The following is a 26,986-nucleotide window of genomic DNA, read 5'->3' on the forward strand; positions in this document are numbered from 1 at the left end:
ACGTCAATGACAACAATAATGGCGTACATTGAAGCTAATATTTATTTTGTATGAAAAATTAAAAATTTTAAGACTTCATAATTTTTAAAAGTCACTGAACAAATGTTGATCAGTATAAGGAGAATAGCCTACAGTTCAATTCTTCGCCTTTGTTACAGGCCCCACTCTGTATTTTAACGATTTTTCGTTAATTTTAAATAAATCGAATAACAAGAGCTACTATTTCAAGTGTAATTTAGGTAGATATATTATAAAGACATGGATATAATACCAAAAATCAGTTTCCAAAGCATTACTCACGGTATAAACTTCCAACCCCAGACTACAGAAAGAGTCAATAAATTGGTGCTGGCAGGGCATATAAAGAATCTTGAAGAACATAGGAGTAATGGTACAAGTTCTTCGAGCTAGTGATATGGTATTCGCTAAACCTCCGTCCCGTTAATGCCATATAAAACAAATCTAAACGTGAGTACATACCTAGTCATGTCCACGGCCGCAGAAATATCCGACACGGGCCTATTCCCGGGCTAGGCCTGAATCTTTAAGCATAATCTTTTACGGTAGGAAAAATACTAACAGCGTATTGAACAATATTAGGTAAACAAAGCTTAAATATAGTTTATTGTAATGGTTTGTTTTGACATGTCACTTACGTTTTCTTTTCACCGTAGCTATCCATTTAGTTCTTTGATCCAATATCCAGTGTGCTCTAAGAAACTCATAGAACGTGCAACGACTATTTATGCCATTATTTTTACAATTAACAACGAAACAACATTGATGCCCCATATCAAACATTACACATTGTATTATATTTTATGAGTTTTGATAGATGACAACCACAATCAGTGTCGATTTTGACCACCGCAAGCACTGCGATCGCTTTGATTACCCCCTCCATGCACTTCGCACGAAGCCAATAGCGACAATGACGCGTCAATCACTCATTAACTAGCGTAAATTATCAGTACTGCTACTTGTCAATAGATGTCGCGACGAACGAAAAGTCTAATTGCTCATCAATTTTTAGCTAATATTACAATAGTATTAATCAGTATTCTGTTTTCAATTCCTTCTGCTTGTAATATAAGTTGTAAACTGTTCTAATATTAAAGTTTTGGCAGACGAGATACCGTGACACCTAGTTTCGTTCAAGAATCAAGCTATTAGACGCGTGATTGTCGCTAGATGTAACTTAATTTTTTCTATACTACGTCGGTGGCAAACAAGCACACGGCCCGCCTGATGGAAAGCGATCACCGTAACCTATGGACGCCTGCAACTCAAGGAGTGTCACATACGCGTTGCCATCCCATTAGAAACTTGTACACTCCCTTTTGCTGTGTTAAGTACACAGCAAAAAGGAGTGTACAAGTTCTAAGGAGGATGCGGGTTGCCGACGACTCAAAGGACAATAGACGGAACAAATTAGTTCCATAGGTCCTTCCGTCACCAACACACCGCACCCTCGTTGAGCTCTGGCAGCCTTACTCACCGGCTATGCCTGTACAATAACTCGCATTTACTGATGTATAGAGTTACAACTCTTCCGTTACTTATTCTTCTATGGTGGGGGTAACATTGAGGTTTTTATCCCTCCCACACTATTTTATTTCATAATATTTCCGTTCCTAAGGGCGGCGTAACCAACAACCACCCACGCGAGTCTAGAGGGCAAAATATCGACTAAACTTTATGAAACAGTAACGCCGTGACTTGCGTGGGCGACGGTCGCGCTATGGTCGCGCGACGGCGATGCGACGCATACGAAATCAAACCTTATCGATATGGAAGTATGAGACGCGACGGCGACGGTCGCGCGACCGTCGCCCACGCAAGACACGGCGTAATAGTACTTTAAGTACTTAATTATAATACACTAGCTTTTGCCCATGGCTTCTTTCGCTTTAGAAAGACACAAAAAGTAGCCTATGTCACTCTCCATCCCTTCAACTATCTCCACTTAAAAAATCACGTCAGTTCGTCGCTCCGTTTTGCCGTGAAAGACGGACAAACAAACAGATACACACACTTTCCCATTTATAATATTAGTATGGATACACTCACTCTTGTATTCCCAAAAAGGTAGGTAGAGCACATGAAACTGGTAAAGTTTTAGTGCCACTTTTAGCAAAGAAGGGGTTGAAAGAAATGAAATTCTGTAGCCTATTTCATAACAGTGACTTTTGTCGCCCCTAGTAACTTACGAGTATATAACATTTTATCTTTCTTTTGGCATCACAAATGCTTTAAGAGTTTTGAATGATTCACGGTTATTTTCATTAGACTTATATTGACCGGGATATAGACCGTGATTACCTTTTTGATTTTTGTCGAGCTCTCGGTATTTCGACGCAGTTACATGCATCATGATCACGGAAAACTGACGGGATGGATGTTAAAACGATACGGTAGGGGTCAATTCTCCATACAAACGCTCTCGACTATTTCCTCCCTGGTTTTTGAAGATAGAGCAATGATTTTTTCAACACAGATTGTTATTATTTTTATCTGTGTCGGACCGTTTTGATTTTTTTGATATTCTGCTTTTTAAAGACTCTAGAGCCAATCAAAAATTTCCAAAAACGGCCTTTTTCATTGTGGCGCAAAAAAAGGTGTGATACTCAAGATTGGTAACAATTAACCAAAAAAGCTAAACGGTCCGACATAGATTATTTCATTGTTATTCAGATTCTTAAATTTCGTTCCGATTGATTAAGTTTTGAAGGAGGAAAGAGTCGAGAGCGGAACCTCGATTTTAAAGATTTTTTTGAAATATCTTTTGACTGAGTTGTTCTTAATGGACAATTTTTTTTCGATAAATCTAGTTAATAACACTTGTATATTTAACTAAAATTCCCAAGTTGAAAGGGGGGCTCCTTTCCATTTTAGCATTTTCGCTACCGTATCCTCTTAAAGTTGCGTAGACAGCGCGCGATCTACCCTCCTTCGCGCGCGTCGGCTGCGTTCACTTTCAGCGTTACCACTGGTCGCATTCACACTCGATGGTCTGTCCAAACACACTACTTTCAGTGTCACTACGTTTGTTCAATTCTGACTTCACCAGTTTTTTACACAAACAAATAACAAAAATCAAAAAGGTAATCACGGTCTATATCCCGGTCAGTTTAAGTCAGACATGCGTTGTTAAGATCTTTAGGTTCCCTCATGCAACACCGTGTATATCATATAACAAAGGCTCGAGCTTATGTTAATATTCGTACCTAATTATTAACAAAAATAATGATTATTTATCAAATAACATACACGTGCCATCTTCTCTAATGAACACAAGTTAAATTATAATCTATTGAAAATATCTAATTATATATAATATATAATTTTCGGTTTTAACGTGCCATCTTTCTATGAAACCCTACCTGTGAGCTTGATTTCATAAAATATCACTCCTTTCTTTAAGCCTCCGCCACACATAAAAGTGTTTTGATAACGTAGCGTTAGCGGAGCGGAATCCGCGCCGGCCTGGCCACGGACATGCGCGAATTGCGGCAGCGGCAGCGGCGAGCGGTGAGCGGGAGAAACAAAAGCCTAAAAATGCCACTAACCGCCGCCGCTGGCGACAACACGCGCGAATTTTGTCGAGCGGCGGGCGGCAGCGGCGCGCGGTGCGACGCGCGGGGGAAACAAACGTACCGGGCTAGTAGGTCCCGCCGGCGTCCGCTGGGCGCAACGCCAGCGTTCGTCCAGCGCACCGCTATCATTGCGCTCGCTCCATTAACGCTCCGCCTACGCTCTCAAAACGCGCATGTGTAGCCGAGCTTTTTTTTTATGGGATAGGAGGCAAACGACACAGGTCGCCTGATGGTAGGCGATCACCGCCGCCCACGGACACCCGAAACACCAGAGGTGTTGGAGGTGAGTTGCCGGCCTTTAAGATGGATGGATGGCGTTGATGAATGGATGGATGGATGATTTTTAGGGTTCCGTACCTCAAAAGGAAAAAACGGAACCCTTATAGGATCACTTTGTTGTCCGTCTGTCCGTCCGTCCGTCCGTCTGTCAAGACCCTTTTTCTCAGGAACGCGTGGAGGTATGAAGCTGAAATTTATATCAATTACTCAGGTCTACTGTCCCTTGAAGCTGTGAAAAAATCAAACTTCTAAGCCAACGCAATCAAAAGATACAGCCGTTTATGCCGCAAATTTTCGACACTTGCAAGGGAATCAAAACCTACAGGGTGCTTCCCGTGAACTCAGAATCTTGAAATTTGGTACGAAGCAACGTCTTATAGCATAGATAAAGGAAAAATTACGAAAACCATAAATTTTTAGTTACATCACATAATATATTTTTTTTTAATAATTTTAACCTTACTACCCATTTCCTCATAATGAACGAACTTTGTAAACCTTGCAGGTTTGTACGGAACCCTCGGTGCGCGAGTCCGACTCGTACTTGGCCGGTTTTTTTTAATGTCATACATTGTGTTACAGTCACACAAACTATAAATAACTTCTCATTGACCGTCTCAGTTAAGTGTTTGGGCAAGAAATAGTCTCGGCAAACAGGGGTCCCCAAAAAGGTTTGAAAGAGCCCTTCAGAAAAGGTCCAAGGAAGGTAATATAATTACAGAGATCCTTAGGGCAGATACTGTTAGACGTAGATACGCAGTAACATATTGAATGAAATTGAAATAGTAATATATGTACTTAGGTAGGTTCACGGTTTCAATAAAAAAATATTATAGGGAATTCTTACACAGATTGACTGAGCCCCACGGTAAGCTCATGTGCGAAAAGAGAAAAAGTAGCCTATGTCACTCTCCATCCCTTCAACTATCTCTACTTACAAAATCAGGTCATTTCGTCGCTCCATTTTGCCGTGAAAGACGGACAAACAAACAGACACACACTATCCCATTTATAGGTTCCCCTTGTTTTGGCATAATTTTACAATCGAGAATTCTTTTTGGCATAATCTATATTGGCATAATTCACCTTTCGCATAATCTGTTATGGCATAGTATAGTTACGCATAATTTGTCTAGGCATATTTTTGTTTGTCCGAATATATTTCATGCATAAAGGTTATTCGCCGAATGGTTTTTATGCATAAATTATTTCTGCATAACATGGTTTAGTGGAAATTTACTACGCAGAATTTTTATCATAGGTAATACTACTATATTAATGTTGCAGTTCTAACCTAACCTAACCGAAATTCTTGACAAAATGTTTTATTTGTTGAGGTCGCAGTTCTAACCTAACCAAACCGACTCTCTTAACAGCATTTAGTATGGGTGGATATTCTGATTTTAAGAAATATGCCAAATACAATTATGCGAATTAATTTTATTCATAAAAACAATCGGCGTAAACAGAATTATGCGAACTTATTTTCGGACAATGTGTTATTCGTATTATTTTCGATTATGACAAATAAGTTTTCTGCCAAATTAACATTCGGCGAAAATCGATTATGCGAAGTCTGTTATGCGAAAATCGTTTCGGACAATTAAATTTATGCCAAATAGAGGGAACCCCCCATTTATAATATGTATTAGTATGGATATTTAGGGTCTTTGATTGGTGCGCTGTTGTTTTGTAACCTCAACAATCCGTAATGTACCTAAAATCGCTTGCGAGTTCGCATGCCGTCTGATTCAGCCCTATCTACATACGATTTGATCGGATATGTCAGTAAGAATTACATAATATTCCACGCTATCCATATGACAACCAATATCATTATTATTTTATCAATCATGTCCTAACTTTTCCTTCCCAATGCACACACTCTAATCCTATCAGAAATGTCCTACCGTGTAATCTAAAACGGTCATCATACAATGCAAATTTTATGAAATATTCCTCAGGCAAAAATATCTTTCAAACTTTAGCTATCTACAAAAAATTTCAACCTTACCTCTTTAGACTTCATGTCGAATTTAGATAACGCTTTTTGTCGAATGTAGTGTAACTTGTGACATTTTTGTCTTAAGTAGAAATAAGGGTTCCTGTCATTTTCATAATCCGCTTTATGTAAGAGACCTTACAGATAGTTTCATTTATGCTGATTTGATATTGGACAGAATTGGAAGTAATTCTTTGCTTATACATCGGGTTTTGTAATTTTTAACCGCCGACGCAAAAACGACGGGGTGTTATAAGTGTGACGTGTCTGTCTGTCTGTGTGTGTGTGTCTGTCTGTGGCATCGTATCTCCCGAACGGATGAACCGATTTCGATTTTTTTTTTGTTTGAAAGCTGAGTTAGTCGAGAGTGTTCTTAGCCATGTTTCATGAAAATCGGTCTACTATGTCGTGGTGGGGTTTTTTTTTTTTTTTTATTTTAACAAATAGTTTGTCAATGTCCAAGACTTTAATTAGTACTTTACCTCAATGTCTTGTCTGAAAATAAATAAATAAATAAATATTATAGGACAGATTGACTGAGGTCCATGGTAAGCTCAAGAAGGCTTGTGTTGTGGGTACTCAGACAACGATATATATAATATATAAATACTTATATACATAGAAAACATCCATAACTCAGGAACAGATATCTGTGCTCATCACACAAATAAATGCCCTTACCGGGATTCGAACCCGGGACCGCGGCGCAGCAGGCAGGGTCACTACCGACTGCGCCAGACCGGTTGTCAAATAATAATAATATTTCATTACCTAATTATGAATATTAATGGAGTTTTGTGATGGCTTCTCCGCTATTACTTCATTAACTCTGTCACTCGTCATTATTTAATTTTAATTCTAGACTTAGAATGACAAGGAATTATGTGACCAGAGGTGCATTTTGATACCGCAATTTCTTAGATTTGAGCAGGTTTATATCGCAATAGGCTAGTTTCCTATACTTAAAATATTTTTGTGCGGTGCACGAAATAAAATACCGCCTAATTAGAAGAAAAATATGGACACCAGTTATGTTTACACAAAATTTATATTTAATAAGTCAAAGAGAAAGAAATAAAGTAAATGAATTCACCGTGACGTCACTCCTCAGTATTTCATAGTAATTCCATATTAGCAAATTGTTTTGACAGTTCTTAAAAAGAAGCTGATTTGACTAGTAGGAAACTAGCCTATAATAATTGGATAAGGTTTTTTTCTTCTGTTCTCATAGCCAATATTATACATACTATTTTTAACACCGTGTATGAGTTGTTTTGCAGAACGTGATAGTTCAAAGTTCTAAATTAATAACCTAACCAAAATTACAATTTTGAAAAACCCCCGACCGCGACATAGTGGACCGATTTTCATGAAACATGGCTAAGAACACTCCCGACTAACACAACTTTCAGACAAAAAAAAATTAAATCAAAATCGGTTCATCCGTTCGGGAGCTTCGATGCCACAGACAGACACACACACACACACAGACAGACAGACAGACAGACAGACAGACACGTCAAACTTATAACACCCCTTCGTTTTTGCGTCGGGGGTTAAAAAGGGTCATATTAACAGTACATACTATCCTCGTAGCGCCCACCATACAAAATTATTGCTAGGGAATTTTGATTAAATAAATAAATAAATATTATAGGACATTGTTACACAGATTGACTAAGTCCCACGGTAAGCTCAAGAAGGCTTGTGTTGCAGGTACTCAGACAACAGTATATATAATATATAAATACTTATATACATAGAAAATATACATAGTGTGCTGTACATGTTTCTTTGTAATAAGTGCTACTATAACGTTAATGAATTTTTAGATGATGAATGTATAACTTTGACATAAATACCATTTTTTTTTTTTTTTTTTTTTTTTTTTTCTTTCTGATTTTTCCCTGACATTGCATGTGTACTTTGAATATAAATTATTTAGTGTAAATATTATGTAAATGTATTTAGTATTAAGGTAATTATTTTACGATCTGCTTTGTAAATATATTGCCAAATTATATTTCGTACGCCTACACGGCTCATCATGGCTGATATAAATAATATAACCTATTGTCACCTAATTGTTACCTGTGATGACGAAATAAATATATTTGATTGATTGATTGATTGATTGAGAAAACATCCATGACTCAGGAACAAATATCTGTGCTCATCACACAAATAAATGCCCTTACCGGGATTAGAACCCGGGACCGTGGCGTAGCAGGCATTCTTATTGTACTTGAGATTTAATTCAATTTCATTTGTTCAAAAAACGTTAGAAACAAAATAAATTATATTTTATTAGTTTACATGAAAGTTAAAATTCCATTGAAACCATTATGTACTTTAGAAAGTACATTGGGCGCCACGAGGTTATAGTATTATACTCTTAATTTTATCTTGTCAACAGGTATCAGCGTGGGTGACAGAGCTGGTCTTGTCACAAGCAGCTGAAGATCGGAAGGCGGCGTTGGCTTGCGTCTTACGAGTCGCCCTGACTTGTTGGAATATTGGCAATTTCAACGGCGCTATGGAAATCGTTGCTGGGCTAAAGTGAGTATTTTCTTGTCTTTTATTGTCTTATCTTAACTTACCTTAATCTGAAGATCGGAAGGCGGCGTTAGCTTGCCTTGCGTCTGACGAGTCGCCCTGACTTGTTGGAATATTGGCAATTTCAACGGTGCTATGGAAATCGTTGCGGGATTAGTTTTTTTTTTATTGTCTTATCTTAACTTACCTTAATCTGAAGATCGGAAGGCGGTGTTAGCTTGCGTCTTACGAGACGCCCTGACTTGTTGGAATATTGGCAATTTCAACGGCGCTATGGAGATCGTTGCGGGGCTCAAGTAAGTATTTTTTCTACTCGTCGACTGTAATCTGTCAATTAGGACACCATCGACTAAACTATAAGTGCTAACTTTTCAGTGTTGGATACTCTATGGCAGTTCCGACTCAACTATAATATCTCATTATAAGTAGTAGACTTTAGTTAACTGTAATAATTTCAAAAATAGAACTTCATACAATTCGGTAAATTTCTCTGCATCTGAAACACATTTTTTTTTATCTGTCGCGTTATCGGCCAATCAGAGACGTTTATTACAAACAATTGGTTGCTAGGTAATTCGATGTTGATACAACGGTGAACGACGCTATTAACATTAATTTTAACTTGAATGCTGATATTTCCGTCCATTGATGATGAAGATGATGACTCGTAGAAAAAGTATTGTATACAATAGTGATATAATTAAGCTTAAGTAACTGGACACATTAAGTAAATGTTATCAAAACCACCCCAGCTTGGTAGCAATGGTGTCATACTGTAACATTAGCTATTTAAAACCCAAAACAAATGTATCTAACAATTATTTCAAAGCAGACTATAACAACTTGGTAAACAAACTAAATGAGATAAACTGGAACAACGCGCTATCAGGCTTGGAAAGTGTCGATGTAATGACTACAGAATTTTATAAAATGCTGAATGACCTGATAAGTAAATTTGTGCCAAAGCGGAGCAGCAGAAGTGGCAAATATCCATCGTGGTTTAGCCAAGCGCTGATAAAACTCTTACATGAAAAAAGTAAAATTCACAAAAAGTACCGTAAATACCAGAACCCTCGAGACGAGTTGGAGTTTAAGTTACTTCGTAGTAGATGTCACAAACTTTATGATGAGTGTTTTAAACGTTACAAACAAACAATTGAATCAAACATCCGAAGTAACCCAAAAGCATTTTGGAACTATATTAAAAACAAGAGAGGTGGACACTCTACTCTCCCTGCCAGAATGTTCTTAAGCGACATGTCGGCGACATCGGGCCCGGAGATTGCTAACTTATTTGCTAGGCACTTTTCCTCAGTGTACAGTTCTTTTAGCTCTAGCGACAGTGACAACAACACGCTTGGTGACATCCCTCCCAGATCGGATGCCTACATTAGTAAAATACACCTAACAGAATCTGAGATATTGCGGGCAATTAAATTATTAGATACTTCTAAAGGTGCTGGTCCAGATGGTATACCTCCTATATTTGTGAAGCGCTGCGGCTCAGCATTGGCTTTGCCCCTCTCTATAATATATAATAGGTCACTTTCTGATGGATGTTTTCCTTCTGCATGGAAGGAGGCGCGAATAGTCCCGGTTTTTAAAAAAGGAGATGAAGCTGACGTACGAAACTATCGCCCAATCTCTATTTTGTCGTGTTTTTCAAAGCTATTTGAGTCTCTTGTACAACCAATACTCTCGCGACTTGTAGACAATTATATGTCAGATCATCAACATGGTTTTAGGTCCGGACGCTCCGTAGTTTCGAACTTGGTGCCTTTTGTTTCGAATTTGTGTCAGCATGTTGACAAGGGCCTGCAAGTTGATACGGTATACACGGACTTTAGCAGTGCCTTTGATAAGGTTGACCATACAATTCTTGTACAAAAGCTTAATACTTTTGGAGTGGGGGGTAATTGGCTCAAATGGTTTAAGTCCTATCTAAGTAACAGGCCCCAAAATGTGGCTGTGCATGGCTTTAAATCTCTAACCTACAATGCCAGTTCAGGAGTACCACAGGGTTCACACCTGGGTCCAGTCCTTTTTCTCATATTTATAAATGACATTACGAACCACATAAAACAATCTAATTATTCCCTGTATGCAGATGACCTCAAGCTTTACAGATCAGTGACATGTGACTCTGATGCAAAATTGCTGCAGGGTGACCTTAACAATATAGTATCGTGGTGCAATACAAACCGCATGACTCTTAATGCAAACAAGTGCTTTTTTATAAAATTCTGTAAGAAAAAAAAACCACTTGCATATAGGTACGAGATAGGCGGTACAAACATAACAGAAGTTTCTGAAGTTCGGGATCTTGGCGTCATAATTGACAATAAGCTCAATTTTAATGCTCACATTGACGCCATAGTAAAAAAAGCTGCACAGATGCTTGGTTTTATTAAGAGAAATTCCATTGGTTTCAAAGAGCAGCAAACTAAAATAATCCTCTACAATACACTGGTACGCAGCCATCTCGAATCTGCCTCAATTGTTTGGAATCCATTCTATCATGTGCATTCGCAACGCATAGAGAGTATACAGAGAGCTTTTACCAGGTATCTGGCTTATGGTACTCCAGGATTCTCGCATAGAAACACCTACGACTGTCGCCTCGCCAAATATAACATGGTCAGCCTACGCGATCGGCGACGAATGCTGGATTTCTGTTTTTTGCACAAGGTCGTAAACGGACAAGTAAATTGCAGTAACTTGCTCGAGAGACTCTGTCTAACTGCACCATATAATTATCCTCGGCAACCCATAACGAAAGTTTTCTCGCTACCAGCAACTAGGACTAATCTTGGACTGCAGTCGCCCATGGTACGAATTTGCGCTGCATACAATGCCTTTGTAAGGGACGGGACTTGCATCGACATTTTCCACGACACTTTATCCGAATTTAAAAATAAAATAATAAGGGGGGATGATAAAAGGGTAAATAAATGATTAATAAAAATAAAAAACAACAAAAATTGTAAAAACAAGTTAATAATTATAGTTGAACTTAATTCGTGTAGTTATGTTATATATTTTTAAACTAAGTAATTTAAATTTAGTTCTTGTGTAATTCTAGGTTAGATAATAGTATTAGTTGGAGCTCGCTGCATTATATGAGAGAATGTTATGTACTCCGTAATTGTCATATATATCAGTACTTAATGCCTGTTTGAATGCTTGTTAATGTAATCTACAATATATATGATGTGGACGTACTTTTATAATAAAATAAAAAAAATTAAAGCTTTTCACTCTCATACCGTACTATTAGGCCACTCAGCAAGCTTCGTGGCCTAAACATGGTACTCGACTGAAAAGGTTTGTATTATATCACGATTGTATAAAATACTATTATCTGCCAGAGGCCTCTATTCCTGACAGAGGTTCCAGGTGGATGACTCCCAGTTTAGTGCCTGTTCTAACCAGTTGGTGAGGAATTTTCTAGGGTATCCCACCATCTCCGTTAGGGCGTGCCCACGTTCATCATCATCTTCACTTTAAAAAAAATTTGGTTGCTCCTATCAATATTTTGATAGTCGTAGTCAAGCATCTTGATTCCATACGAACCTGATAAGATCTTAGACACATCAAATAAGGTAATTTTGATTGCTCTTACTTTTGCAACGTAACTGAGCCGATTAAGATCTTGTTCAATAATTCCATTAAAAATAATTATGCTAACTAAATTACCTTAGTAAGTTCAACTAAGGATTGAATCAACCAACGTTACATAGTTATGCCTAACAAGTTAATAATTGATTCAACATTTTACAATCGTTAGGAATAACAAAACACCTAAGTTATTAGTTCAATCATACATTCCCTTATTGTTTTTAGTAATCGGCTTTATTTGAATTATATAAGATCGTAATTTTAGTGATTAACTTAACGTCAACTAAGAGAAAACTGCTCTTAGTTGGTCTTCATTTTTTTTAGAGTGTTCCTTGCGTTATCCCGGCATTCGTCACAGCTTGTGAAAGCCTGGCCCCGTAGCCGAATGGCATTTCTCCGACGCCAAACGAAAGCGATACGCCGCTGGCTCTGTCGCGCCAATGCGCAAGCGCGATAGAGATAGATATCTACTAGCGCTTCGTTTCGTGAGCGTTTCGTGAGCGTTTGTGCCATTCGGCTAGCCACCCTGGGGTCTGCTTTGACAAATAATCAAAAGATTTGGCGTAGATACTAGTTTTACGAAACTACGGTAACTAGGCCTTATTAGGATTAGTCCGGTTTCCTCACGATGTTTTCCTTCACCGAAAAGCGACTGGCGTTATTGGCCTGAGCACATTATTCTTCTCTTTTTAACCCATGACGCACAAACGACGGGGTGCAATAACTTTGACGTGTCTGTCTGTGGCATCGTAGCTCCCGAACGGATGAACCGATTTATACTTCATCCAAAATAACGAGCTAATATAGGGGTCTCTCTTTCACACTTTTGTATGCAGATGAAAAGGACAGAAAAGGGCAGTGGGCGTAAACAATGGCACCTCGCTGTCCGGCTCGGCTTACATGCCGTCGCTTGGAATATTTTCATTAATTATATTTTATATTTATATTCATTATTTTCTTAACGTTTAAAGCAGTGGTTTAGTTTCGACTGTTGTGCTGTTAACATGTTTTGTAAATACCTAAATATTTATTTTATGCCTATTTATTTAAGTTTCCATAACCAACTGCATATTTATGGTCAATACTGTAATGACAAATTGCAGGACTATTGCTTTAAACAACCTTTTATTGACTTTAGATATGCAGTTGAAAATATACCCGATCAATTATAGATTATTATTATTTTTTTGTTTGAAAGCTGAATTAGTCGGATGTGTTCTTAGCCACACTTTGTCACCTTAAGAAGAACTATTTATCATCAGACAGAAGACAGTACGAAGAACAGAAGGAAATGAGAAGAAAAGAAGATCGTCAGCAAATAGGTACGGTCGGCAGGGGTTTCTTTCGGCCTTCAGCTGTTTCCGTAGTCTGTAGGCCGGCGGAAACTACTTGCTGGCCTTACCTTCTACTACAGAAGAAGATGGTTTTTGATTCGAAAATAAGGAGATCAAAGTGACTCAAAGGTTGTATGGAAGAGATCGCTCTTTAGCGAAAAGACCGCCAGGTCGTCAACCATTGTTAAAGTTATGTGCTATGTTTGTTTATTATGATTTTTGGTGAGTAATCCATATATCGTGTGGTGACGGGTTAAGAATTTCACCACCCCCTCTCGTGGGTGTCGTAAAAGTCGACTATAGGGTTATGGGATATGGGTTAAATTGTGGCGTAGGCGAGAGGCTGGCAGCCTGTCACTGCAATGTCACAATTGGGATTTCTTTCAACCCCTTTTTGCCAAGAGTGGCACTGAAACATTAGTTCATGTGCTCTGCCTACCCCTTTATGGGATACAGGCGTGGTGTATGTATGTATGTATATAATCCATATATACTTTAATATTATAAATCGAAAAGTGTGTGTGTCTGTTTGTTTGTCCGTCTTTCACGAAAACGCAGCGACGAATTGATGTCGTTTTTAAGTGGAGGTAGTTGAAGGAAGGGAAAGTGACATAAGCTACTTTTTATCTCTGTCTAGCCCCCCACATCCCTTAAATAGGGGGTGGAAGCTTGTCTGGAGCATTGCACAATTTTCGAATTTAAAAAATATTAGAATAAAAAATATTTCAATTTGTCATCCCTAACATAAAATAGTTATTTGTTTTATTTACAAGATGGCAAAGTAGTTGTTTAACCGCACGTTCCAATATTGATACCTGAGCAAGCGAAAGATTCCAGTATCAAAAATGGAATCTTGAGCTTTGCGAGGGTATCAAGGCACGAAGGTTAAACAAACTTTGCCGCCGAGTGAAACACAACATTTTTCACCACACCAACACGAACAAAATACTGACTATAAAACATCAAAATGAATCAAATTCATCCATGTATTCAATATTTATGATTCAAAATCATCATTTACAGGTAAAATACCTAACCACAAAATTAAAATTTTGAAAAAACCCCCGACCGCGACCTTTTGGACCGATTTTTATGAAACATGGCTAAGAACACTCCCGACTAATACAGCTTTCAAATAAAAAAAATTAAATCGAAATCGGTTCATCCATTCAGGAGCTACGATGCCACAGACAGACACACACACAGACAGACAAACAGACAGACAGACAGACAGACAGACAGACAGACAGACGGACAGACAGACAGACACGTCAAACTTATAACACCCCGTCGTTTTTTCGTCGGGGGTTAAAAATCTAGCAGCCAGAGACATCGAGTTAAAATTTGTATGAAATTACTTTGCCGCCTTGTGGATAAAATGCAGTTTTGCTATCTGTTTTCGAATAGCAGCAAAGACAGCCTTTACCAGTAAGACATTGAAGCGCGTATGTGAGTTTATGGAACAAGTTTTTCAAGTCGTTGTTATTTTTAATAACCCCCGACGCAAAAACGAAGGGGTGTTATAAGTTTGACGTGTCTGTCTGTGGCATCGTAGCTCCCGAACGGATGAACCGATTTCGATTTAGTTTTTTTTGTTTGAAAGCTGAGTTAGTCGGGAGTGTTCTTAGCCATGTTTTATGAAAATCGGTCTACTATGTCGCGGTCAGGGGTTTTTTCAAAATTTTAATTTTGTGGTTAGTTACTGATTCAATAACTCAGCTTTCAGACAAAAAAAACTAAATCAAACTCGGTTCATCCGTTCGGGAGCTACGATGCCACAGACAGACACACACACAGACAGGCAGACAGACAGACAGACAGACAGACAGGCAGACAGACAGACACGTCAAACTTATAACACCCCTTCGTTTTTGCGTCGGGGGTTAAAAAATGCGTCGCATCGTATTGCGTCGCTTTTTTATCAACCTGTCTCAATTTTCATACTTTATTTGCGTCGCCATTTCGAAACACGTTCATAGAATACCTCTTCTTAATTATACTAAGCTTCTCATATTATTCAATGTTTAATAATACCCTGAAACGTGTATCCACCCGACCTTTTTGAAACACCGATAATATTATGCATTAACTGAACAAACAGGACGCACGGGAGTGGGACAAGCCAAGTTGGTTAGTTGAATGAAGAAGAATATAAATGAAATGCGTGCAATCAATCAATCAATCAATCAAAATATTCTTTATTCAAATAGGCTTACAATAAGCACTTTTAAATTGTCAACAGTGTACAATATTCATCTTATTCTAAATATCAGAGCAATTTATTGGTGCAATAAACAATATTGTTTTAAAACTACATTGATTTAATAAAATGATATCAATCTAAATTGTATAAAAAAATACTAGTATAAAAACTTCTAGAATAAATTCTAAATGTCAAAAAAATTGTATAAAAATACATTGAATTATCAATAATTATCATCATTAATAAGCTATATAATTAATGGTTTTCAACAATACTTGTATCCCACGGTGTTTCATCATTCATGTAGTCTTGTGTGCTGTAGTAGGCTTTAGAGATCAGTATACGCTTTACATAATGTTTAAATCGATTAAAAAAAGACAGTTCAGTGATGGCATTAGGAAGTTTGTTATAAAATCTTACACAATTACCCATGAATGATTTTTTAATTTTATGGAGCCGAGTGAAGGGCAATGCAAGCTTATGCTTATTTCTAGTGTTTATATTATGTACATCACAGTTTTTCTTAAATTTATAAATGTTTTTATGTACATACACAATATTCTCATAAATATATTGACAATGCACTGTCATTATATTAATGTCCTTAAACTTATCTCTAAGTGAGTCTCTATGGTTCATTTTGTATATTGCTCGAATAGCCCTCTTCTGCAGAACAAATATGGTATTTATCTCTGAAGCACTGCCCCATAGTAAAATACCATATGACATAATGCTGTGAAAGTAACTAAAATAAACTAATCGAGCTGTTTCCACGTCTGTTAACTGACGGATCTTGCTCACTGCAAATGCTGCAGAGCTCAGTCTATTCGAGAGGGTAGCAATATGGGGACCCCACTGAAGTTTAGAATCTAAAGTTATGCCAAGAAAAACTGTACTATCTACCAGTTCCAATTCCTCATCCTTCACAACGACACTTGCTTGTTCATTTTTAGCATTACTCGTTACAAACTTAATACATTTAGTCTTTTTCTCATTTAACAATAAGTTATTAACACTAAACCAATTAACTACTTCGGAAATAGCATTGTTTACATTTTCACAAGTTTGTTGCTGACGTTTGACTTTGAAAATAAGGGAAGTATCATCTGCAAACAATACTATATCATGGTGGGTCTTTACAAGATATGGCAGGTCATTAATGTAGATAAGGAACAGGAAAGGCCCCAATATTGATCCCTGCGGTACACCCATAGAGACTAGTGACCCCGGTGAGCGCTGTCCATTCACGTCGACCCTTTGTATTCTATCGTGTAAGTAAGATTTGACTAAATTCAGTGCCGATCCTCGCACTCCATAGTAGTGCAATTTCCTGATCAGTGTTTCATGACAGACGCAATCGAAAGCCTTAGATAAATCACAGAAGATACCCAAGGCATCCTGTGACTCCTCCCAGGCATCGAAAATCTGTTTGATTAGCTCAACACCAGCGTCGGTTGTTGAGCGACCCCGTGTAAAACCAAATTGTTTATTGTGCATTAGATTATTGATGTTAAAATGTTGCAATAGCTGAAATAACACTAACTTTTCAAAAATTTTGCTGAATGTCGGTAACACTGATATCGGTCTAAAATTAGTGGGGTCGGATGTGCTACCAGATTTAAATAATGGAATGACTTTACTGTGTTTCATAAGATCAGGAAACTCACCACAATCAACACTGTTATTAAAGATAACTACCAAGTCAGGCGCTACAATTTCTATTAAAGATTTAACACCATGGATAGAGACTCCCCAGAGGTCACAAGTTTTTTTAACATTAATTGATTGAAATGCCTTAATTATATCTGAGGTACTAACATGTTCAAATACAAGGTCTCTACTACATTCTGTGACATTATCTTCTAACAATGTAACGGCAGATGCGGGTGATGAATTTAAGTGCCTAGTTGTGGAAACTGGTATATCAGTGAAGAACTTTTCAAATTCTGTTGCTACTTCTAAATTGGAATCTACAATTTTGCCATCAATTTTTAATTTCAGTTTATTTGTTCTTTGCTTTGACCGACCAGTCTCCACGTTAATTACTTTCCACGTTGCTTTAATTATATCGGAACTACTTTTAATTTTCTTGCTTAAATAATTACGTTTAGCGGTATGACAATCTAATTTAAACTGTTTCGAAAATTGTTTGACATGTTCTTTAAATTCATCACTCGTATTAAACCGCCGTTCCTCATACAAGGCATACAATGCACGTCTTCGTTGATGTAACTCTGCAGTTGCCCACTCACTAAAAACTGATGCATCACTAACCGTGACCGTTTTTGTTGTAAATATCGTATTATAATTTTCCATATATGTGTGAAAGAATGAATTATACATATCATTAGGACTCATGTTTGGAGACAGAACGGGTAGCGCCTGAACTAAACTCTGTTTCATTCTTTCCACGCGGTCCGAGGTTACTGGTACAAAAGTTATCTGTTTTTTCAAGGTATTTTTCCTAGCAGCTTCAAATACCATTAATTGACCTAAATGGTCGGACTCTAAATTGCTGATTACATTTTTTGTAATAGGAAAAATATCTGTGAAAATATTATCTATACAGGTTGCACTAGTAGCAGTCACTCTAGTAGGCTCCATAAAAATGTGGTTCAGATTACATGATTTGAAAACATTCAACAGCCTACAACTTAATGTCGAATTTTCTAAAATATTTACATTAAAGTCGCCGCAAATAAGTAATTTCTTGCTGGAAGGCGATATTTTCAGTAGCACAGATTCCATTATGCTTTCAAATAATTCAAAATTACTTAATGGCGGCCTATACACGCACACAACAATAAATTGCTCCAATTCTACTGCACTTAGTTCTATAGTCCGTTCAACAGACATGGACACAATATCCTTGCGTTCCTTAAATTTTAACTGATTATTTATTATAATTAACGACCCACCATGTATGGAACTATGCCTGGTGAACGAACTTCCTACCTGGTGATTAATAAATTGAGGCATTAATTCATTATTTTTTAACCAGTGTTCAGTAATACATAAAATATCTATATAAAAATCCTTCATAAAAAGTTCAATTTGTAAATCTTTACCTCTAATACATTGAATATTTTGATGCACCAGGTGGATATACTTCCCTTGCTTACAGTTTTTTTCCTTATATTTACTTAAGTCTAGATTGCCAGAGACAGAATCTTTGTGCGATGACAATAATAGGCTAGTTTCCTATACTTAAAATATAGTATTTTATGCAACTGGCGTTTAAGTGTGGTCAAAAAAGACGAGTGGCGTGAGTAACAATTTGAGGCGAAGCCGAAAATTGTTAATAAAGACGCCACGAGTAATTTTTGACTCAGTTAAACACCGTTGAATATAATACTTTTTCTACGACCATGCACTTACTTTTGAATAGTTTTCTATTCGCTCGTTTATATTTGCACTGTTTCGGTTCCTGTATTTTGACTTGTCGGCCTCCCCTCTGTTCCTGCACTCGCCCTGTCGCCCGCACTCCCCCGGCGCCCCGCGCTACGCTATATCCATTAAAGACCTCCTAACAATGCTTTAATAGCTATATCGTTTGCGTGGGTGCGCGGGGCGCCGGGCCCCGTCTGGCATATTTTATGTAGGGTTTTAAAGATCTATGCACGACACTGTAAATGACGAATAACACTAATAACAGTAGAAAAAAATATGTTATGCAGTGCACGAAATAAAGCACCATATAATTAGAAGATAGGTAAATATGGAGAGTAGACATGTATAAACATAATTTTACTAGATTTGACTAGTAGAAAACTAGCCTTTTCTCATTCTAATTTGTTTTATCAAGTAACTGTTTCGGGCGCTGTTTATTTTCTCCATATTAAATAGATGTTATGAATAAGTACAAGGTCATTTACAGGAACATGAGTTTAGAAACTTGGCTCTGTTTTACCGCGCCCGCATCGAGGTTTATTATGATGTAAGACTGTGTACACAGTATATTTGAGCGAACCCGCGTTAATACTCACTCTGAGTGGAACAGGGGATGTGTGGAGTCGCTTCTAAACAAACTTTTCAATGAATATGTAATTTAAAAGTATTTTCTTGTGAAAAAGAAAAGTCATTAATTTAAATATCATATTTTAGAGATAGTCGATTTCCTGTTCTTTTTTAGCAGTATCTTATTACATACTAGGTTAGGTAAAGATACAGTTACTCAGGAACACAAAACAAATTTCATACATACATACAATCACGCCTGTTTCCCATATAAGCAGAGCACATGAAACTGCTAAAGTTACAGAGCCACTCTTGGCAAATAAGGGGTTGAAAGAAAACGAAACTGTGACATTGCAGTGACAGGTTGCCAGCCTCTCGCCTACGCCACAATTTACCCCATATCCCACAGTCGCCTTCTACGACACCCACGGGAAGAAAGGGGGTGGTGAAATTCTTAACCCGTCACCACACGGAAGACCACATGCCTGTTTGCCACCGACGTAGTATAAAAAATAGTATATATTCAACAGCAACTCTATGCATTCCCTGTTCTACCTTTCAACCCGGGTAGGGTTGCCAATCATTCACAATGCGTCTAATAACTTCCGTTCGTTCATTGTTGGATACCAATCATCGGGTTTTCAGAGGTAAACATTTTATTTAATTTGTATACGTTTGTACATACATACATACATACATACATACAATCACGCCTGTTTCCCAGAGGGGTAGGCAGAGATCACGGATTTCCATTTACTACGATCCTGACAAATCACTTTCGCTTCACACACTTTCATAACGTTTCTCATACACGCTCGTCGGTTTCGAGTACTTCTGACGGCCTTTTTGCAATATTTCCCCGATTTGAACAAGAAAAGTTCGCCTAGGTCTTCCACTTCCAACTGACCCTTCCACTCTTTTTTCATATACTTTCTTCGTTACTCTCCTCTCATCCATCCTCTCTACATGCCCGAACCACCTTAACATACCCATCTCAATCTTTGTCACCACATCTACATCCATTCCACACTTCTTCTCTATACGTTTATAGGTAAAAATTATTATATTATCACAAATAAACTACAAGGAATTTTATTGAATGTTTTTTTTTAAGAATCCCCAATAAATAAACATAACTAGGTACATTTATTGAACAACATAAAAAAAAAATACTAAAAACACTTACCTACATTAAAACTTGCGTCACGGCCCGGCCACGACATTGGTCTAAGCGCGACAGCGGTGAGCGGCGGCCATACATTAGAACGAGACACAGCGATGGGACTTTTCATTCACACGTATGGCTGCCTGGCTGGGCCGTCATACAGTAGGAAATTTCGACCCTTGCCACCGTGACCAGTTGGCCGAGTGGTTTCAGGCCTCTGTGGCTATAACAGAGTACGCTGGTTCGTATCCAGCGTTGGAAACTTGGAGGCCTTGGTAATTTTTTTTTGTATATGATATTTATTTCAGTTTATATCATAGGTGAGCATTTCTTTTTTTTTTTTGCCACTTTTATGAAGTGTGATATTTTTGAAAAAAAAATGCTATTTCTACTCAGAATTACTAGCTGTTTCAATCATAGTAGTTAAAAAAATTATCCCATACGATTTTTTCTTATTTTGTTACGATTTTCCGTACATGTTGTATGGGGTAACAAAAGAGGAAAGTTACAAAAATGTATGGACATTCTGGGACACTTTTTGTCTCCCAGTGAGCAGAGATTGAAAGTACTCGTGATTCTGAGTACAATTGACCTAAAATCCCCTAAAACAATCAAATTTTTTTTTTGGCAAAAAAAAAACTACTCAGGTACAAATCAAAAATTCTCGAGTGTATGTTATGTCTAAAAAGCCTTTGACTAGCTCTAAGCGCGTACAATGTGTGTATTCGTATAGTAGATCTATTTATAAAGGTTACAACATTAGCCGCATAAGCATGAAAACCCAGGTTCGATCCCGGCTCGGCCACCAGTGTCGCTTTTTCTTTCGTGTATGGTAGCTACATACAATACAATACAATACAATACAATACAATACAATACAATACAATACAATACAATACAATACAATACAATACAATACAATACAATACAATACTCTTTATTGCACACCTTGATAAAATATAACAATACAAAACAAGGAAGCAACACGAACAAAGGTAAACAACAGGCGGTCTTATCGCTAAAGAGCGATTTCTTCCAGACAACCTTAAGGTAGCTGAAATTGATAAATTTACATAATGTCAATAGGTGCCAGCAAATTCGAAGAATAGTACATTACGATACAAGTGCGTAAAAAAGGAAGTGTCGATTTAAAACACTCCCTTCGGTCGTGTTTTAATTTATCGCCACTCGTTTCGAATTTCCTTTTCGCACGTGTATCGTACGACGTTTTTCAGTACAGATGGCACTTCGAAGTTTTGACCTGCCATATAATGAACCACTTCTCGCACTAGTGCGTGAAAAAAACACCATGTACAATGTACTGAAAATAAACTTATCGCACAATATAGACTAAACATTTAACATACATAAACATACATGTGGATAAATAAATATTAAGTAAAATTGTTTTTTATCATGCAGAAACGTCTGCGAGTAATATACATATTTTTAAAATAAAAGAACAATTAGGCCAGAAGTCGCACGTTCGAGTCCTGCCGGAGGTGTGAATTTGTTTATTTAAATTTTTAATTAGTAGGTACAGTCAACCAATTTGAATCCTAGGCCACTCTAGAACCCTGTCTCATTTAAACAATGTTCTATTTGCCATAAGAAGTCACATTAACGTTTACTGTGCAAAGGTTCTACAGTGGCCTATGATTCAAATTGGTTGACTATACGGCTTTCCACAAGGTGACGCCTGACTCAATTATTTTAACCCTCCGATAGTCCTAATAGTTCAGTTAAACATAATTTAAAAATGATTTCGACTCCACGGATTCCCTGTCCGTCCAAGCTTTCATCCGCAACCCTTCTCCAATCATTTACAATACGAGAACGAATAACTTCCGTCCGCTCGATCACTGCTTCCTGTCAGGGTTTCACAGAAACTGACAGAGTTTCACAGAAAGTGAACCAATTTTCATGTTTCCTGGACCTATTGACGACCGTTCGCAGTCGGTAGTGACCCTGCCTGTTACGCCGCGGTCCCGGGTTCGAATCCCGGTAAGGGCATTTATTAGTGTGATGATCACAGATATTTGTTCCTGACTCATGGATGTTTTCTATGTATATAAGTATTTATCTAAATATATAAAAGAAGAAGCTGACTGACTGACATATCAACGCACAGCCAAAACCGCTGGTCCTAGAGATTTCAAATTTGGCACGTAGGTTCCTTATATAGTGTAGAGGAGCACTAAGAAAGGATTTTCCAAAATTCACCTCCTAAGGGGGTCAAATGGGGGTTCAAAGTTTGTATGGGGAAACAAGATTAGTTTGACTATTTTATTCGAAACTTCACAGGAAGATTCCTTAAGACATATGACTGAATACGTGTTTCAGGTTTTTTGAAAATTTAACCCCTAAAAGGGTGAAAAGGGGGTGATAAAGTCTAAAAATCAATATGGGTATCGTTTTTATGGTTTATCGGGTCGCTGATCACGATAAATACAACGTTTTTAAAATCTAACGAGGCGGAAGTGAAATACCTTCTCCCCTGTTGTGGTGCAATGGGGTTTAAATATCAAAAAAATATATAAAAGAAGATATTGACTGACTGACATATCAACGCACAGCCGAAACCGCTGATCCTAGAGATGTCAAATTTAGCATGTAGGTTCCTTATATAGTGTAGAGAAGCACTGAAAAAGGATTTTTCAAAATTCGCCTCCTAGGGGGTCAAATGGGGGTTCAAAGTTTGTATGGGGAAACAAGATTAGTTTGACTATTTTATTCGAAACTTCACAGGAGGATTCCTAAAGACATATGACTAAATACATGTTTCAGGTTTTTTGAAAATTTGACCCCTAAAGGGGTGCAAAGGGGGTAAAGTCAAAAAAACACAATATGGGCATCGTTTTTATGGTTTATCGGGTCGCTGATCACGATAAATACAACGATTTTAAAATCTAATGAGGTGGAAAAGAAATTTTCTCCCCTGTTGTTGTGCAATGGGGTTAAAATCTCCAAAATAGCCATAACTATAGGTATAGTTTTTATCTTTACTTCTGGTTCAAGAGATTTCAAATTGACACGGAAGTTCCTTAGAGGAGCACTAAGAAAGGATTTTTTAAAGTTCACCTCCTAGCATGATAATTTGACAGGGGCAAGGACAGGGACAGGGACAGGGACAGGAACGGGATAGGGTTAGGGTTAGGGATAGGGATAGGGATAGGGATAGGGATAGGGATAGGGATAGGGATAGGGATAGGGATAGGGATAGGGATAGGGATAGGGATAGGGATAGGGATAGGGATAGGGATAGGGATAGGGATAGGGATAGGGATAGGGATAGGGATAGGGATAGGGATAGGGATAGGGATAGGGATAGGGATAGGGATAGGGATAGGATAGGGATAGGGATAGGGATAGGGATAGGGATAGGGATAGGGATAGGGATAGGGATAGGGATAGGGATAGGGATAGGGATAGGGATAGGGATAGGGATAGGGATAGGGATAGGGATAGGGATAGGGATAGGGATAGGGATAGGGATAGGGATAGGGATAGGGATAGGGATAGGGATAGGGATAGGGATAGGGATAGGGATAGGGATAGGGATAGGGATAGGGATAGAAATAGGGATAGGAATAGGGGACGGGGACGGGGATAGTGATAGGGGAGGGACGGGGACAGGGACAGGACGGGGACGGGGACGGGGACAAGAATAGAGATAGGGACGAGGATAAGAATAGGGATTGCATGGGGTCGGAATAATCGGTCGGCAATCGATATCTAGGCAGTGTAAAATGCAGGTGGCTCAGTGGGAAGGGATTAATAAGTAGGCATCGGCGAGTATCCTGCCTCCGTAATAACCATTACATTTAATGTGCTGTAAGAAGATCGTTGTTTGCTTGCCTTTTATATGTTTACGTTTGCAATAGTATAAGCAAAATGGAAAAAATTGTAAGCGATAATGCAAGGAAGTACCTTTTACCCTACCGACCATAGCGTCGAGATACTGGCTATGTGGGTTGTATGAAGTTTCCCCAGTATAAATATTTATATAGGTAAAATACATACATATTCGTACCTACTACCTACGCTGTGGTCGCTGTGTAACAATTCTACAATCATTGCAAGAATTTCTTTTAAAACAATAGTAATATGTGTAAGGTACAGTCAGCCAAAAAAGTGGTTTACCACTTTTCGATCAAACCACTAAACTAAAGTAAACCACTTTCTTGGCTGACCGTACAGCAAATAGATCATTACAATGGCCCCCCAGTCGAGAATTGCCCCGCTTTACCTTAATCGAAATAATCGCGGACAGATGTACCTACAAAGAAACCTACGGATCCAAATGAAAATCTTATATTTTGTAAACGTTTCAATAAGAATACTTTTATTACGCGGGCGAAGCCGCGGGTAAAAGCTAGTATATTATATATATCGTTGTCTGAGTACCCACAACACAAGCCTTCTTAAGCTTACCGTGGGACTCAGTCAATCTGTGTAAGAGTCAATATTTATTGAGCATTTCTTTTTTTTTTGCCAATAAAAAAATTTTGATTGTTTTAGGTAATTTTAGGTCAATTGTACTCAGAATCACGAGTACTTTCAATCTCACTGGGAGACAAAAAGTGTCCCAAAATTTCCATACATTTTTGTTACTTTCCTCTTTTGTTACCCCATACAACATGTACGGGAAATGGTAACAAAATAAGAAAAATCGTATGGGACAATTTTTTTTACTACTAGGATTGAAAAAGCTAGTAATTCTGAGTAGAAATAGCATATTTTTTTTTCAAAAATATCACACTTCATAAAAGTGGCAAAAAAAAAGAAATGCTCTAGGTATTATTATTTACAAAGGTACCGTTGGCGATAAAAGCTTGTGCCAAAAATATATTTTTTGCAAAAAAAAATATTACCATGTTTTACAATGTTTGCATTATTATTAGAGATCGTTATCAAGGTGCACTTTTCGTGGCAAACGGTACGGTTGGCAAAAAAAACAAATACTTACATTTAAATATTCACTTTGTTCTTAAGTACAAAATAAATACCTACCTTCTTAGGATTACACCTCTACGGTACAAAGCCTTTTCCGATGAACTATGTATTTTTAAAACAATATAGGTACGTAAATGACATTAATTATGTCATAAAAATACATGACGCGAAGTGTAGACATATTATTGTTATTCAAGTACCCAGTTCAAGTCAAAAGTAGTGCACGAAGCCAAATCTGTTGAACAAATTTTAGTTATTTATTCAATGTAATTTAGATAAATAATTAAAAATATGTGTATATTACATAATTTGTTAAGTAAATAATGTTTTAAATACTTGTGTATTTGTTTTTTTGCCAACCATACTCTGCCACCAATACAGCACGCTGATAACGATCTTTAATTATTATATAGAGTGTCTACCGGTTGTATATGGTAGGCGTGTTCAGAAGATACATGTAGAACTCAACATCACAGTGTAAATGCAAAAATGGATCAGTTACAATTGCCCCCCAGACGAGATTTGTCCCGCTGTACCTTGCATTAGATCTTATAAAGCTTTCTTAGCTGTATTTTTCTGTAGATTATTACTAAGTAAGTACATACTTTTAGTAATACTCTACAAAAAATATAGCAAGTAAATAAATAATATTAGAAAACTTGCGTCCGTGGCCCACAAATGGTCTCGACGGAAGATCAGCGCTGACCTTATGGTTAGCAATATGCTGAGGCGGGACCATTTCGTGGTAAACAATATTTATACTGTATTTTTATAACCATTTGTTTATATTTTTTATGTGTGTTTACCATGAATAAATGCTTTGTATTATATAAGACTTCTATAGCATACAAATAGGTAATATTACTAATTATTACCATATAAATAAGTAATATTACTATAAACAAACATAATAAAGTTACTAGAACTGTAATTAAGTGTCTCATTTCAGAGCAATCTCTTAATTAGTATCGTAATGAAGCTTTTGCCGGCCTCTATTACGTTATCAAAGAGGATCGAGTTAGAAAGAGACAAAAAGTAGCCTATGTCACTCTCCATCCCTTCAACTATCTCCACATAAAAATCACGTCAATTCATCGCTCCGTTTTGCCGTGAAAGACGGACAAACAAACAGACACACACACACACACTTTCCCGTTTTATAATATTAGTATGGACTAGCTTTTGCCAGCGGCTTCGCTCGCGTTAAACTCGAAATGGCAGAAATCCATATAAACTTCCATCCCCCATTTTAGTGAAGTGGGGGGTTGGGAAGAGACAAAAAGTAATCCATGTCTCTCTCCATCCCTTCAAGTATCTCCA

At 37.6% G+C, this 26,986-nt stretch overlaps 1 protein-coding gene across 1 annotated transcript in view; it reads left to right on the plus strand.

Moving 5' to 3' along the window:
* Positions 1 to 26,986, plus strand: part of LOC125239766 (1-phosphatidylinositol 4,5-bisphosphate phosphodiesterase epsilon-1-like) — a 234,420-nt gene that overhangs the window by 47,999 nt on the left and 159,435 nt on the right. Inside the window, exon 4 of the mRNA XM_048147438.1 lies at positions 8,294 to 8,436. Coding sequence (XP_048003395.1) covers positions 8,294 to 8,436 — 143 coding nt within the window. The remainder of the gene's footprint in view (positions 1 to 8,293; positions 8,437 to 26,986) is intronic.

This window comes from Leguminivora glycinivorella, chromosome 26 (assembly GCF_023078275.1).
Source record: "Leguminivora glycinivorella isolate SPB_JAAS2020 chromosome 26, LegGlyc_1.1, whole genome shotgun sequence".
In the NCBI taxonomy this organism is placed as follows: Eukaryota; Metazoa; Arthropoda; class Insecta; order Lepidoptera; family Tortricidae; genus Leguminivora; species Leguminivora glycinivorella.